Source organism: Musca domestica, unplaced genomic scaffold (genome assembly GCF_030504385.1).
Source record: "Musca domestica strain aabys unplaced genomic scaffold, Musca_domestica.polishedcontigs.V.1.1 17, whole genome shotgun sequence".
Taxonomy (NCBI): Eukaryota; Metazoa; Arthropoda; class Insecta; order Diptera; family Muscidae; genus Musca; species Musca domestica.
The window spans coordinates 6,704,506-6,720,637 of record NW_026712230.1 but is presented as its reverse complement, the minus strand read 5'-3'; the positions used below and the strand labels follow the sequence as shown (position 1 = coordinate 6,720,637).

General features: G+C 34.1%; 2 protein-coding genes across 2 annotated transcripts; one reads left to right on the top strand and one right to left on the bottom strand.

The window, feature by feature from the left end:
• Positions 1-4,654: 4,654 nt before the first annotated feature.
• On the bottom strand, positions 4,655-5,117 carry LOC131801691 (larval cuticle protein 9-like). Its single transcript, XM_059120618.1, has 2 exons — positions 5,074-5,117; positions 4,655-5,007 (listed from the first exon to the last, which is right to left on the bottom strand). The coding sequence occupies exons 1-2, from the start codon at positions 5,083-5,085 to the stop codon at positions 4,735-4,737; spliced, it is 285 nt and encodes a 94-aa protein (XP_058976601.1). The 5' UTR covers positions 5,086-5,117; the 3' UTR covers positions 4,655-4,734.
• Positions 5,118-5,859: 742 nt separating this feature from the next.
• Positions 5,860-6,401, top strand: LOC101890550 (larval cuticle protein 9-like). Its single transcript, XM_005186901.4, has 2 exons — positions 5,860-5,978; positions 6,049-6,401. The coding sequence occupies exons 1-2, from the start codon at positions 5,967-5,969 to the stop codon at positions 6,319-6,321; spliced, it is 285 nt and encodes a 94-aa protein (XP_005186958.1). The 5' UTR covers positions 5,860-5,966; the 3' UTR covers positions 6,322-6,401.
• The last annotated feature ends 9,731 nt before the right edge of the window (positions 6,402-16,132 follow it).

Here is a 16,132-nt window from a genome sequence, read left to right as displayed (position 1 = left end):
CTCAATTGAGCCAAAGGAAGTGATATGTATGTTTACTTTACTTTACCAGCCTTTGAATAGGTGTCCTCATATGGTGACAGTGGGCGGTTATGGGTTAATATGTGAATTTTAGCTTGATTAAGTAGAAAATGAAGGAAGAAACTACGAGATATCAAATACGGAAATTTGGCGCCCGATCTTATTTAAACAATTGACTCTGTTTGAGGGGTCTGCTAACTGTTTTAAGTTATTTACAAGGAGCCTCAATGTAACCATTTAGGTCACAAGAGATTTAATTATTTTTAAATTAATTATTTTAATTATTAAATATTTTTTTACTTATTGTTAATGATCACCGCACCAAATATCACAGATACAGCTCCATCAATTCATATCCTATCAATGAAACCAATGTACTTTAATACATCCGTTTCTACAAAAATATAACTGATCCGGTACGGTCAAATGGTCAAAACCAAGTGCCTCGTTCTACAAATTTATTGATGGAACTTAAAAGAAACAATTTAAAAAAGCATTAAGTTCGGCCGGACCGAACTTTGAATACCCTCCACCATTTGGAACGAATTAGAAAATTTTCAAAAAAAATAAAATCCATTAAAAATTCTTTTTAAATCTTTAATATATCTAATATAGGAAGGTGCCGATATATGGGGAGATATACGATATTGTGGACCTATAAAGACAAATCTATGTCTGGGTGTAAAGTACTCACAATGAACTCCTTGTGTGGATTTTCAGATAATTCAATTGGAAAAAGTGGCTAAAATCATCAAAATACCGAATATAGGGGAGTACCGTTATATGGGAGCTATACGTTATCGTTAACCTATATAGATAATTCTCTGCCGAGGTATAAAGTACACTCAAGGAACTCCTTGTGTGGATTTTCAGACAATTCCATGGAAAAATGTGGCTAACAACATCAAAATACCGAATATCGGGGGTACCGTTATATGGGGGCTATACGATATCGTGGACCGATATAGCCAATCTTCGAACTTTACCTGCCTGCAGACAAAAGAGAGATCTGTGCAAAATTTTAGCTTCCTATCTTAATTCGTTTAGACAGTAGCGTGATTACAATACACGGACAGAACTAAATCGTCTTAGAATTTTACGCTGATCAAGAATATACATACTTTATTGGATCTAAAATGATTATTTCGATGAGTTACAAACGGAATGACGAACTTAATATACCCTCCATATTATGTATGGTGGAGGGTATAAAAATATCAATTGGAAGAAATCTGAATTTTGGTATTGATACCTAAAGTATTTTTTACTATGGGAGGATGTAAATCCGACAGTTGTAGAATATTGCCCTGCGGTATTTTGACCCATTCCCGGCGAAGCGCTTGCCTGAGGTGATCGACACATTGGTATATTTTAGTGCCAACCTTGCTTTCCAAAATACTACCGACACAATAGTCCAACGGTTGGTATCCGGAGATTTTGGTGGCCATTGTGCTCTGGAAATGAAGCGAGGAACCTCATTTTGTAACCATTCTTGGGTGGCGAGTGCTGAGTGCCATGGTGATGAGTCCTGTTGGAATGTCCAAGGTCTGCGGCCAAAATGTTTGCGTGCCCAAGGCTTCAACATACCCTCCAGAATATTTTCGCGATAATATTCGGCATTTATTCTGATGCCACGGTCGATTAATACGAGCGGAGAGCGACCATCGGATGTAATGGCGGCCCACACCATCATCATAACCGGCGCTTAAGTTCTGGTTGCCAACCGAAGGTTCACATTTTCAGCTGACCTCTTCTGCAAGTTATAATTTTGTTTGTTTACAAACTGCTGGACAACGAATGTTTTCTCATCGGAGAAAACCAAATTTGGCTATTCACCACTTTCGGGAATGCGAAGCAACTCTTTAGCTCTTTTGAGTTTATTTTCTTTCTGTTGCGATGTAAGTTCTTGCACTTTTTGGAATTTCAAAGGCTTTACCCCGAGCTCATTAGAATTAAAGCCTATTGCTTCGGAAGATGTTGGCAAATTATTTAGAGTTTAAAATGGTAAAATAACCTAAAAATTGTCTAGATTTTGCAGTCGCCCTGCAGTTCTCAACAAAGGACATGACGTTTTTCATGAGGTTCGAGTTTAGGACAGCGCTGACTGACTAGTTAAAATGACTACAAGTAAAATGGACTGCAATTTGTGTGAAAAAAAAAAAAACAAAATCACATATACACAAAAGGCGCACATTTTCAAATATTGTTTAGAATACCTATTAACACGTAGGGAGCGTAAATATAGGGAAAATGCTACTAAGATTTGCACGACTCGTTGTATCGGTCTATGACTACGAAGACTGCGAGACATTATTTCAAAAATGAAACGATCATAAAATATTAAGTATGCATGGAAAACATTTTTTATGTGTGAAAGTTCTGTTCTTCCGAATGAGCGAATTATGTATTTGAAATAGTAGGAAACTCATGTTTCGCAAAATACCGATGCTTTTTTAGAGGCCGTATGTTTTTGGAAGATATAAGTTCCAGATGATGATTATTCGAAAAGAGAAGCAATTAGGCTCAACATTTGCCTTCATAGTAGTATTTATGGGTATATTTCTTAGGGAAATCTTCATTCTAGTCAAAAGTGTTTTAGATCTGCAGAAAATTTACCTCAAATTGTTGTGTTGAAGGGTATCAAATGGTCGGTATTGCGATATTTTTTATCGCATGAGATTATTTCAATTTGACTGACAACATTCACTTGTACATATTATTATGGGGTTAAGTTTTAGAATATATTGACAAAATATTTAGGGTTTGAAATTGTCCAAATACTATTCCTCAGTTTTCTTTAAAGCGATTCAAGTAAAGACCAATCGACACGGAATTTCGCATAAGATCACTATTTTGAACAGGAAAAATACCTTGCTTTTTGTATGGTCATCGGAAAATATATTGCGGGTAAAATGGACTCCCAACTTTTTAGTGAATTTTTTTTTGAACACCTATCGGCATGACAAAGGTCGTAAACATAGAGCAAATGCTATCTGTCAGTAACTAAAGTTATTATTCCCCCCACCTTGAAAAATAGGGTATATTAACTTTGTCATTCCGTTTGTAATATCTCTAAGTATTCGTCGTAGACCCAATAAAGTATATATATTCATGTTCAGAATTCGAAGTCGATTAACAATGTCCGTCTGTCTATTGAAATCGCGATGCAGACCATATTATTTGACATAGAGCTTTGGAAGAACAATATATATTTTATGGATGGTTGGTATTGAAAATGAGATATATCGATATAACGGTACTTACCGATAATCGTTATTTTGATGATTTTCGCCACATTTTCCCACGGATTTGTCCAAAAATTGGTATATGTTGGTCATAATGGGTTTTAGCTCCAGTGGCGGAATATTGTATATTAAGGTTACTTTGTGTAGCCCCCATATAACGAAACTTCCCGATGTTCGGTATTTTGATGATTTTCGCCACTTTTTTCCACGGATTTGTCAATCATTTGTTATTTTTAGGTCATAGTGCATTCTAGTTCCGGTGGCGGAACATTGTATGTATAGGTCCATATTTTTGTATAGTCCCCATAGAATGGTACCTCTCGATATTCAGTATGTTGATGGTTTTTCCACGGATTTGTCTTAAAATTGGTATATGTAGGTCATGAGTTCTAGGTCCGGTGGCAGGGCATTGTATGTATAGGTTCACGTTTTCGTATAGGCGCCATATATTCGGTATTTTGGTGATTTTCGCCACATTTTCCACGGATATGTCTAAATATTGGTATATGTAGTTCATTATATAGGCCCACGTTTTCGTGTAGCCTCCATATACATAACGGTACCTCCCGAAATTAGGTATTTTGATTATTTTTGCCGCATTTTTCACGGATTTGCCTAAAAATTGGTATTTGTAGAGCTAAATGGATTCTAGCTCCTGTGGCGCAACATTTTATGTATATGTCCACGTTTTTGTGTTGCCCTCTCGATATACGGTATGTTGGTGATTTTTGCCACATTTGTTTAAAAATTGTCACAATGAGTTCTAGGTCCGTGGCAGAATATTGTATGTATAAGTCCACGTTTTCGTATATCCACGGATTCGTCTAAAACTTTGTATTTGTAATACCCACTGATGTTCGGTATTTTTATCCTTGTAGTATAAAGTTGTCTAAATGGGTACCGTTTTTGGTATGTCCCCCACATAACGGACTTACTCACTCTATGTTTTTTTTTTTTTTTTTGAAAAGTTTAACTGCATTATTCAAAAGGTTTTACTGGTAGTTGTTGTTTAAAAAGGAACACGGTTGAATTAAGATAATTAAGAAAATGTTTTCTTTACCCAAAAATATCTTAAAATTTTGTCAATCATGAGCCTTATATAAGGCCAATGAATACTCTGCTGATGTAAACTTTTCGATAACGAAGTAGGGGGCATTGACAGTAAATTGTATAATGCGAATGAGGTAGCACATGTAGAGTACATATTCTGTCATTTGTGGATTATGACAGAAATTTATCGGAAATAATATTATACGAGATTCAAATGATGAGTACAGAACTCCCGCCCTAATTATATGCCTCCTTTAAAAGTTCCTTATACAACTTCTTCTCACTTTACTATCCATACCTCAATACTCTGTTTAGAATCTGAAATAAAAGTTCCATTTTTGTTTGCTTATATGCAATTCATGTATTTTTGTTGCATTATAACAATTCAACACCTATTATACTTTGTGATATTCTAACTAATTTAATGAGAATGTTCTACTTTAGGATGGTAGCCGTATTCATCGGCACTGTAGGTGACTTTGATGTGTTTGCCATCCTTGGTTACGAATTCGTATTCGCCCTTGACGAGCCAAGTCTTTTCGTCTTGCAAATGACCCTCTTGGAAGGCACGGATTTTGTTGGTCAATTCAAAGCCATATTTGAAGTCTTCCTTGTTAACTTCACGGAACTCCTTTACAACATCGGCTTCTTCGTTGGCGAAGGCAACGGCGAAAAGGCAGGCAAGAAGAACAACCTGTAAAAATGAAAGGCGATTTAAATACGTTTAAAATACTGGTGATAATTTTCACAGACTACTTACTGCAAATTTCATTTTGTTTATTCTAAATAGTTTGATTCTGTTTCCAAAATTGAACTAATTACCCAAAGTCTGCAATCTGTATTTATATTGTGAAATTATGCTGGCGAATAATAAGAAAAAACTGGAATTTAATTTTTGTATTTACCACAAGTCTAGATAAAATAGGTTATTCTTAAAGTAGTTGAGAAATAATGTTGTTTATTTGAATTTTAGCATTAACGTTCAATTATTATGTTAATTGGTTTTGTTTCTACTTCCGATGGCAAAACGGGATTCCACTCCCGGATATTTTCGTCTGGATGAGATCTGTTTTGTTATTTGAAGTATTTTAAATTGTGTTAGTACTACATATATAGTGAGTTAAGTCATGTGTCATAAATAATGTTACCTACGATTGCTGGTTGTCTTATATAGGGAATTGGACCAAAGGAATCTGAAGGCAAATATAGGCTTGAAATTACACTTTTGGTCAACTATATAAACTATATCTACATAAACTTCTTTCTTTGCCACAATAAAATTCTGAAATCGTCGTATTGATATATAATTACTTGTACTTACCAACATGCTCAAAACAATAGGAGAAACAACTAATTTCACATTCACAGAACCGTAAATTAATTATCGAGTACATAATGAATTGTGTGAACATTTTATGTCAGCATACTCAGCTACAATTAAAAATTCACATTATCAACCAAACGTAGCATTCGATGGCCACAAGACCAGTGCTAAATCAAAATTTTTATATACCTGTCTTTTCTTGTATTTTTATGGAATATTCTTCGGGCTGGCATCATCATTGCATAATTTCGCCATATAAATGCAGATCCCAGAATTTGAGAAATTAGTTCAGTTTTGGAAACCGAATCACACAATTGGAAAAATTCAAAATGAAATTCAGTGTAAGAGGAGTCTAGCAAAGCAATAATTAAATTGGAGATATTATTATTTTTAAAACCATTGGTTTTGCAGATTGTTCTCCTTGCCTGCCTTTTCGCCGTTGCCCTCGCCAACGAAGAAGCCGATGTTGTTAAGGAGTTCCGTGAAGTTAACAAGGAAGACTTCAAATATGGCTTTGAGTTGACCAACAAAATCCGTGCCTTCCAAGAGGGTCATTTGCAAGACGAAAAGACTTGGCTCGTCAAGGGCGAATACGAATTCGTCACCAAGGATGGCAAACACATCAAAGTCACCTACAGTGCCGATGAATACGGCTACCATCCTAAAGTAGAACATTCTCATTAAATTACTTAGAATTTCACAAAATTGAGTATGTATTAAATTGTTATAAAATAACAAAAATACATGAATTTCATATAAGCAAATTGTAAAGAAGGATTTTTTGTTCTGAATATTTTGCTATAAGTTGTGTAAGGAATTGCGAAAGAAGGTCTCATTGAGACTTGTCTTAAGGTTTTTATAATTGGATTTAGGAAGGGTGTTTGGTACTATTTACTGAACACTTTGGATCTGGAATCATATTTTTGCCTGGTATCATAAAATGTCATATAGCGCCAATGATTATGAATACCAACCTAAAGTAGAACATTCTCAATGAAAATAAAATATATAAAATTAATAAAAAGATTGATTTATCTACTATGTGGACTAAGGAAGTTTGATCTGCCTTAGATGGAGGTTTCCCATATCCTCAGACATATTTACTCTCCTCTTCCACATATAAATGGCCCCGTTAGGTACAACCATTTTTGAATGGGAATTTGTATTCAGGATTTATCTGGGAGAAATATCATACACTTCAGGAATTTTTTCCCTGAATACTGCAAGGCATTTATTTATAACTAGTTGGCCCGGTTCGCGTTGCCGGCCCGTACTTTTAGTCTTTAATGCATATTTTTTAAAAGCATAATAAATCACAGATCAGACTTATTTAAGCGTCAAATAATTTCTAAATAAAAATAAATTTTCATGGCAAAAATTATAATAGATATTCACCCACCTCGGTTTTCGGTATTTTGAATAGCCTAATCTTATTTTACAGCCATAGGCTTTAGTTGGAGTGTTAAAAACCTATGTGATATAGAACATATATTATAGCCCCATATGAAAACTCAGCTCAATTTTCGGTATGGTGAAGAGATTAGCAAAATTTTCCATTAAAATGAGCTGTAATTTTGCAATTTGTATTTGCAACTTTTAGAATACCGTTCTGCATGGTATTTAGTTTTGTCCACCTCATAATTGAGGGCAGAATGATTTCAGAATGGTCAAAGATAATTACTCTTTTATACCCATTGCCGCAAGATGGGAATTAATTTTGTTGTCATTTAAATTGTCCATTTTTTTTCATCATAGTATAATTCAATGGCGATTAAACAAATGTTCGGTCCCGTGCAACTTTCCAGTATTTGTTATTTTTTTATCATCTATGTTCCCAACCAAAATTCTCTTGAGGGTTACAAATTCGATAGAATACATAGTTTTCTTTTCTGACCTCACATGTGTTGGTTATGTGGACTTTGGTGTACACTAATGTGGGGACTATACTTAAATAAAGTCTATGTGTACTATTATCTGTAAGATGGTTCTCTATCCTAGAGTATCCTAAATATAATTTTTTTGCCAAATCAAGGGATGAATGTGGTCATGATTTAGATGGACCCTGCTCCGAAAATTCAAAAATTCATGAGAAAAGGTTTTGTACCCCTAAGAAACAATAATACTAAATAAGGGCAAAAAATCAAAAAAGTGGCCAAGACCCCGAAAATAGCTTGAATGGTGATTATAACAAAACGTGACCAGTTATTGCAAGGTAGGTTTCTTCTCAAATTATTTTCCTACTTAAGTAAGCAAAGGCTACAGTCGAGCGGGGCCGACCGTTGAATACCCTACAACACTATAATAAACCATACAGTTTATATAGGCGAGATACTCGAAAGAATTCCACAAGATATTGTGACAAATAATAAAAGAAAACCATCAGGTTCCGTTCTCTAATTTTCGAATAATAGCAACTTAAACTAATTTGCTCATTTCCAATTTATTGGTAGATGTTGCACGTAAATGGTCTGGAACCAATATTTCCCAAAGACCTATAATCTCTCAGAAGTGGCAAAAGATTAACATTTATTATTGGTTTTTGATTGAAACGCATCTACATGAGATACAGATATTTGACTATATTCTTCAACGAAATCAGTGTTAAAAAAATAGTTAAAACTGCGTCTTTCCTGTTCTGGAAATGGACATTTTCGTATTTTGTTGTTGGCAAACTATTTCACATATTGAATATTTTTGGATGGCCATCCAAAACTACTTGGCTTTTGTAATGTCCGGTAACCCCCATTCAAATGTGCGTGAGAATCGGGCGATAACTACGACCTGCAGACAATTTTGCAGTTTTTTGGTCCATTTCAACCCCTAAATATATGGCGATCATCTCCAAAAAGAGTAGGCTTCTATTCTGACCCTCATCTTATCCCCATGCAAAATTTCGTAAGGATCGGACCATAAATGCGATCTGTATATGATATTCTGATATCCCAACTACTTAGTTTTGTTAGCTGTAAAAATATTACCAAATGTTTAATTCAAAATGAAAATATGCCAAAAATATGACAAAATTAAAAAAATAAGAGAAAATTGTACAAAATCAATATTTTCATCTTTAGAGAGATATTTTTATGCGATTTTTTTCGACGTTTTATGTTTCCTGCCAAGAGGCCATTCTGAATTAATGAGAACTGTGGAAATCAGTTCAGCCGTTCTCGACATATAAGAGATTTTTCAAGCATGTCTTCTTTGATAAACGTATATATCGCACATATTTTGCTATATATCCGTTTTGTTGGATGCTAACATCAATGTAAAGATCAGAAGTAACCTTGTCATGGCTTTGTGATTTCGCCGGGATTTAAAATATTCGCGGTTTAATGAAACATTTTGAATTTTTTCAACACAAAAGTTATGGTCTATTTTAACCGCTAAATATTATACGATGACCACCCAAATTGGTAGGCTTCTTCCCCGCCCTAAACTATAGCTACATGCGAAATTCCGCGTCGATTGGTCTATAATTGCGACCTGTATAGCTACTGAAAAATCCGACATTTTTTCAGTATTTGGTCCATTTCAACCCCTAAACATTTGGCGATCATCTCCAAAAGAAATAGGGTTCTATTCTGACCCCAGACCCACCTCCATTCTGAATTTCGTGAAGATCGGGCCATAATTGCGACCTGTAGAGTGATTACAAATTAACATGGACAGACGGACAGACGGACGGACGGACATACATAGCTAAATCGACTCAGCTCGGCGAGCTAGGAAGATCCATATATACTTTCCTATGTGGGAAACCAATATTTCGAGGTGTTACATAATTTTTGGGCCAATCAAACTTATAATACCCCCAACACATAGTGTTGTAGGGTATAAAAATATGGTTAAAATGTTAAATATGCTTGAAATCGGGTTGTACTCCTATGCGGGGGTTATGACCCATATCATAACCTACAAAAGGTCAAAAAGTCGGTGTTTCACTGATTGCAGTCCCAATAAATTTTGCATTTTGGGTTCTCATTGGACGGATTATTGTCATGTGAACGAAGTAGGTCCACGTTTTGAAATGAGTCCCATAACGCTTTGTCGGTAATTTTTATTTGTTTAAATGTATTTCCATCTTCCAGCTGAAGCACGATGTAGGTCCTGGAGTTGGAAGCTAGATGCCAATTTTAGACATGAAAAGAAAAAACACATTGAAAAGAAAAATCTTTAATTTGTTCGCGGATTTTTGTCAATAGAATGTACCATAATAAAATAAGTTTCCATTGAAAAAATTTTGTAGATTTTTTTCCCGATTTTAGAATTTTTGCAATGAGGTAGTTTCTTTTTTTGTTTGTTTGATTTTTTAGCGAGTTTGAAAAACGAATTATCTTTTAACTATGGCGTGGCAGCATTAAATTATTTTGACATCATATATTCAGTTTCGCCACCAGATGATTCGGTACTACGCTTCTGTGTAGCCCGCCTGCAATTGCTTTGTTAATAGCTTATCCTCTTCTGAAATGATTTTATTCGTATGGTTCCACTTTCTCAATACACACATAAAAACTATAACAGCCAGTGTTGTCCATTGCCGTTTTTAATTCCCAAAAAAAGACTACACATCGAATTAAAAAAAAAAAACACTACAAATGTTCATTCGAAAATAGTAAGTCAAAATGAAATAAATATGTAAAATAAAACATTACAATAAATAAAACAAAATATGTCATTGGCTGACTCCGAAAGCGTTGTTTTGCTTTATATTTACTTTGATATATTTATTTTTATACCCTACAACACTATATGTTGGAGGTATTATAAGTTCGTTTGGGCAAAAAATTATGAAACACATCGGAATTATGAAAGTCATAGGAAGTATAATATGAATCTATGGAAACGAATAAAATTAGAAAGGCCAAAAGTCTTATGATACCCTGTGCTACTTTGCATATTCAGTGGAGCTACCCGAAATAAATAAACTTTTTTGTGGGGAATGTATAAAAATTATATCATACGAACTATGATAGTTTTGGAATGTGTATTATGGTTTTAAAAAAGTTGTAACTTAAAGCAGAAATGAACTATTATGTGGGAGATATCTAATGATTGTGAATGCAATCCAAAGACCTCTATAAAATTTCAAAGCTCTATTTCGAATTAAAGGTTTTAGGGTCTCTTTGGAACAAATTCGTTTCAGGACTTTTGGAGTCGATCTACCGATATCCGTCCGTCCGTCAGACTGACTGAGAAGGAAGTATCCGATTTTATCCACACCTGGTACCTCGTACCATTACTGACAACGCTATATCGAGTTCGGAGATGGGCAATATCGGTTGACTCCTTCTGGAACCTCCCACACAAAATGTCAATAATTTAAAAGAAAATAATTTACTGCACAGAAAGGAAAGTATAATACTAATATTTGCATCAGTGCTATGTCAGGCGTGAAAATGTAAACAATATCGGCCCACGCCATCAAGTACCTTCCACACAAAGGATCAACATTTTGAATAATTATAACTCTTATAATATGTGATGTAAGTGTCCGAATGTCTTTAATTACATACATCACAATATCTTTATTAACCCAAGATCTGGCGTTTAGACGGAATATATAGGTCCACCCCTTCTGGTACCTCATCCACAAAGGAAATTTACATTCGATCACATTCAAACTTGGCACATCTGAATATTTTTATTAACACAAGATCTGTTATAGATACCGGACCATTCCTTCTGGTACCTCCCCTACAAAGGTTCAAAGTTTTGAATAACCAAAGCTATCATAAAATTCGAAATAAGAATCCGGTTCCGGTTCAAATTACACAAATCACAATATTTTTATTAACCCAAGGTCTGGTGTCAAATTGGGATATATCGGTCCACTCAGTCTAGCATTTCATCCACAAATGGTCAAAATTTTGAGTATCTATGAAGCTCATAAAACGCGAAATTAACATCCGATTCCATTCAGATTTGGTACATTTCAATATTTTCATCAACACAAGATCTGTTATAAAGATGGTACAGATCGAATCATTTCTTCTGGTACCTCCCCCACATAGCGTTCAAGCTTTTTGAAAAACTCTCATCTCTCATCAAATTTCACACACACAAATATTTTTGCTAACACAAGATCTGTTGTGAAGATGTTATATATCTGCCATCCCCTTCTGGTACTTCACCCACAAAGGGTCACAATTTCCAATACTTATATCTGTCATAACTTGCGAAAAAAGTCGGCGATTCTTCGCAACTTGCTTTATCTAAATATTTCTCTCAACCAGAAATCTGGTATGAATATGTAATCTATCGGAATTTATGATTTCGCATAAATGTTCGATATCCTTCAAATTTTGCACATACCAATATTTTTATCTGTATTAGGTGTAGTATGAGATTGTAATACTCCGTTCCGCTATATCTGTTGCCTCACGCATATTTCCACATTTTCCAAAAATTTGCACATATCTCATATAAAGTATAGGAAGTAGTAGATATAGTCAAAATCTGGTACATTGTAATATTTTCATCAGTCTTAGATCAGATACGAATTGGTCAATATTGGCCAACTGCTTCGGAACCTTCCTCACAAAGGGTCAACAGTTTAAATGATCATATCTCAAGGCTGGGGGTATAAATCTGTCGGCAAAACCGATTGATACTATTTTACTTGTTATTGTATATATTTCTTTTGTTCAGGAATAATTCTTACTTTGACACTTTCCCCAAAAAGGAAGTATGAAAGGAGATTTTGACTTTGTTTGGTTACGTACTAAATTAACAGTAAGATAAGCAAACACATAATTTTGCACTTTTATGAAATAAATGTTGAATGAAATTTTCATAAAAATTGTTGCATGATTTATCCTGAGATTTGTAGTGAAAGGTTGTGCTGAATATTTCTTCTTTTGGCACCTTTCGCATAAGACGAAATTTAATGGTGCTTCCTAGCATCAACTCGAAAAAATTTTATCAAAAAAAAAACTAAGTAATAGTTTCGGGGATTTTTTTGAACATTAATGCAAAGATTTTTTATATAAAATTTGATAAACAATACTTTTGTCTTCAACGTCTTCTTTCTAAAAATGACGCTTTGCTTGAGATTTTTGCTCAAACTCACACAAAGTAGGACTTTGTTCCAAAAATGAGTTTTTCATATATATGCATTACTGGCGTTTAGGTAAGATTTTGACTCTTGACGTCTTCTATTTAATATTATTCATATAATCGGAATCATAATCTGAAAATATCAAAAATTGCGGAGCGGGAAGAAACTTGCTGCTCTATTTTCATTACTTTGCGATGTAAAGTATAACAAGTAGAAAAGTTGTAAGTTCGGCAGGGCCGAACTTTGAATACCCTCCACCATTTGGTACAAATTTGGCAATTAAAAAAAATAAAATCCATTAAAAATTCTGTTAAAATCTTAAAAATACCGAATGTAGCTGTATATTAAGGTCGATACGACGACGTGGACCTGCAAAGGCAACTTTTGTCATAAGCTATTACAATAATCAAAAGCAAAACTTAAAAAAAATCTGTTTATAATGTAGCTAAAATAAATAAAATACCAAATATAGGGAGGTACTATACGTGGACCTCCACATACAATTTTCTGGCTTAGGCTGTAGTATCCATTACGAACTTTAAATACCAAATATTGCTTGTGACAAAAGTTTCCTATGCAGGTCCACGTCGTCGTATAGACCCTAATATACGGCTACATTCGGTATTTTTAAGATTTTTGTAAATTGTTACATTTGTACCAAATGATGGAGGGTATTCAAAGTTCGGCCCGGCCGAACTTACAGCTTTTTTACTTGTTTTAATTTATATTTAAATTTAATAAATTTATTAATAATAATGTATAAATTAATGAATAATTACTGATCAATTTATTATTCAAGTTCTTGTGTCCATGAGAATTATCTGGAAATATTTTCCACCGACCAATTGTTCTAAAAATAATATGAAAACTCTAACATTTAGATAAGGCTTACTGACACGCTTTGAAAAAAGTTCTTTAAGCATTTATTTTTTTTCATATTTATTAACAATAACCAGATTTTCTTTAATATCAAACGGTCATTAGTTAATTGCCAAAAATATGAATATGACAACATGTTTTCTTTAGTGCAAATATTTAGCGGCTCGCAACCAGAATCGCTAACAAACTATTTATATGCCTCGTCGTCTGAAGTGTTTCGGTGATTTTTTTCCACTTTCAAAGAAGTCAAACTCGTTCGAATATCATCTGTCTCATTTAAATGTTTAATATTCATTTATGTTTTATTTTTGTTGTTAAATACACACATGATGTGATATTTTAATTATCATCTTGCATACTAGGCAAAATCAATATGATTTATGACTGCGTTTTTTGTTACGGGTTCCTAAGAAACCCACCGGACACGCATTCAAGTATAACCGAACGATTTGTCTTATCTTTTCGACTAAATTAATTGGATAGTTTCAAGAGGTGTGTTCACAAATGTGTCTTCTTCGGATTATGTGGTTGTTTTATTATTTAATAAGGCTGACCTTGAATTTTTTTAAAGGAAAAAAAAATGTTAAACGAGAGAGTTTATTTTTTGACATTTTGCCGATAACAGAAGAAAAATTAGTGAAGTTTTTTATTGTTTGTTTAATAAGAAGTTATGCAACATGGAAATGTATTTTGGATTTATAGCGCTTTTGCCGAGATTCTTTTGCAAATATCTGGAAAAAATGGTTGGACAACTGGATATTAAATATTCTCAAGTCTTGATGTATTTTTGTGTAACAAATTTTCCATATTTTGCAGTAGGTTCCTGTCGAACAACATTAATATATGAAGGGGCCAGGAATAAAATAGCTGACGAATTACCTAAAACCATTTCCAGACCTCAGGCTCCGATTAACAACTACTTCATCGATCTCAACATAATATTGGGTACATTATTTGGGTACATTATTTGGTCCATGCTTTTATCTAACTTATGTGCAATATCTATATCAATATTTTTCATATAAAAGATCAAGGTTTTGCAAAAAAAGAACAAAACAGTTTCAAAAATACCAGTCGATTTACAGCTGAATGTGTGAAAACAGTCTTGAATTTTAAAAGGGTTGGACAATTCACACAGTTAGAATGTAAAGAAGACAAGTAAAAAAGCTGTAAGTTTTGAACGAATTTGGCAATTCTCAAAAACAGTAAAATCCGTAAAAAATTCTGTTAAAATCTTAAAAATACCGAATGTTGCTGTTATATTACGGTCTATACGACGACATGGAGCAGCATAGGTACTTTTGTCATAAGCCATTACAATATTCAAAAGCGAAACTTAAAAAAAAAAATCGGTGAAAAATGTAGCTAATATCATCAAAATACCGAATATCTGGAGGTACCATTATATGGGGGCTATATGAAGACGTGGACCTGCACAGACAATTTTCTGTCTCAGTCTGTAGTATCCATTTCGAACTTCAAATACCTAATTTGAAGCAATTCCGATGAATATTTTCGCTAAAATCATCAAAATGCTGAATATCGGGATATACCGTTATATGGGGGCTATTCGAAGACGTGGACTTACATGGTCCATTTTTAATACCAAAAGTCCTGCAGACATAATACACATTTGAGTAAATTTTATCAACTTACTTCATTACGTTCGGAAGCTAGAGTGATTTCAACAGTCGGAAAGCCATCGCTAAATCAACATATAATTTTATTCTGGTCAAATATATATATACTTTGGGGTCTAAAATGTATATTTCGAGGTGTTACAAACGGAATGACAAACTATATATACCTTACATTCTATGGTGGGGGGTATAAAAATTAGGTAATATGCGTTTAAATGGAGAGAGATTTGAAAACAGAAACATGTAAAAAAGCTGTAAGTTCGGCCGGGCCAAACCCTCATAACAGTGTTCCACAGACGATGTACCTTTAAGATGCCTACAGCAATATGGAGGGGAATGGGCTTATGGAAGAACTGGGACGTTGTGAATTTGTGTTTAACGATCTCAGGGCTGCAAATTTCGTCATTTTATCACTTCGCTCAAATATTGATGCTATCTATAGTCAGAACGCAGGATAATTATAGCTTCATACCGCGTGAGGTACATCAACCAATCTAAGAAGACAATATCTAAACTACCTCACCAACGCAGAGTTAGTTATCATTGTTCTTTTGGAATAAGCCACTATTCATTTATCCCACTTTATTGGACCGACTTACCTGGGATTTCAAACACAATTGCCTGTATTGGCAGCGGTAATGAATTAAACCTCAGGTGGATATGGCTACCATGCTTTTTTAGAGCATATAATAAATAAAATGTGTTTTTTCCAAAATACGAAATTTGGGGAAAGGTTGTAACAATATTGGTTGTACATAAGGTTGTCCAGTAAAAATGGAATAATATCGCTTTCCCAGGTCCTTTATCGTTTACAAGGTCTTCATAACAATATGGCAACCAATAAACAAAATGGCGCCCAATGTGGGGCATGTTAGTTTAATTGTACAGATTTACCTAGAATTAAAAAATGTACGTGGAT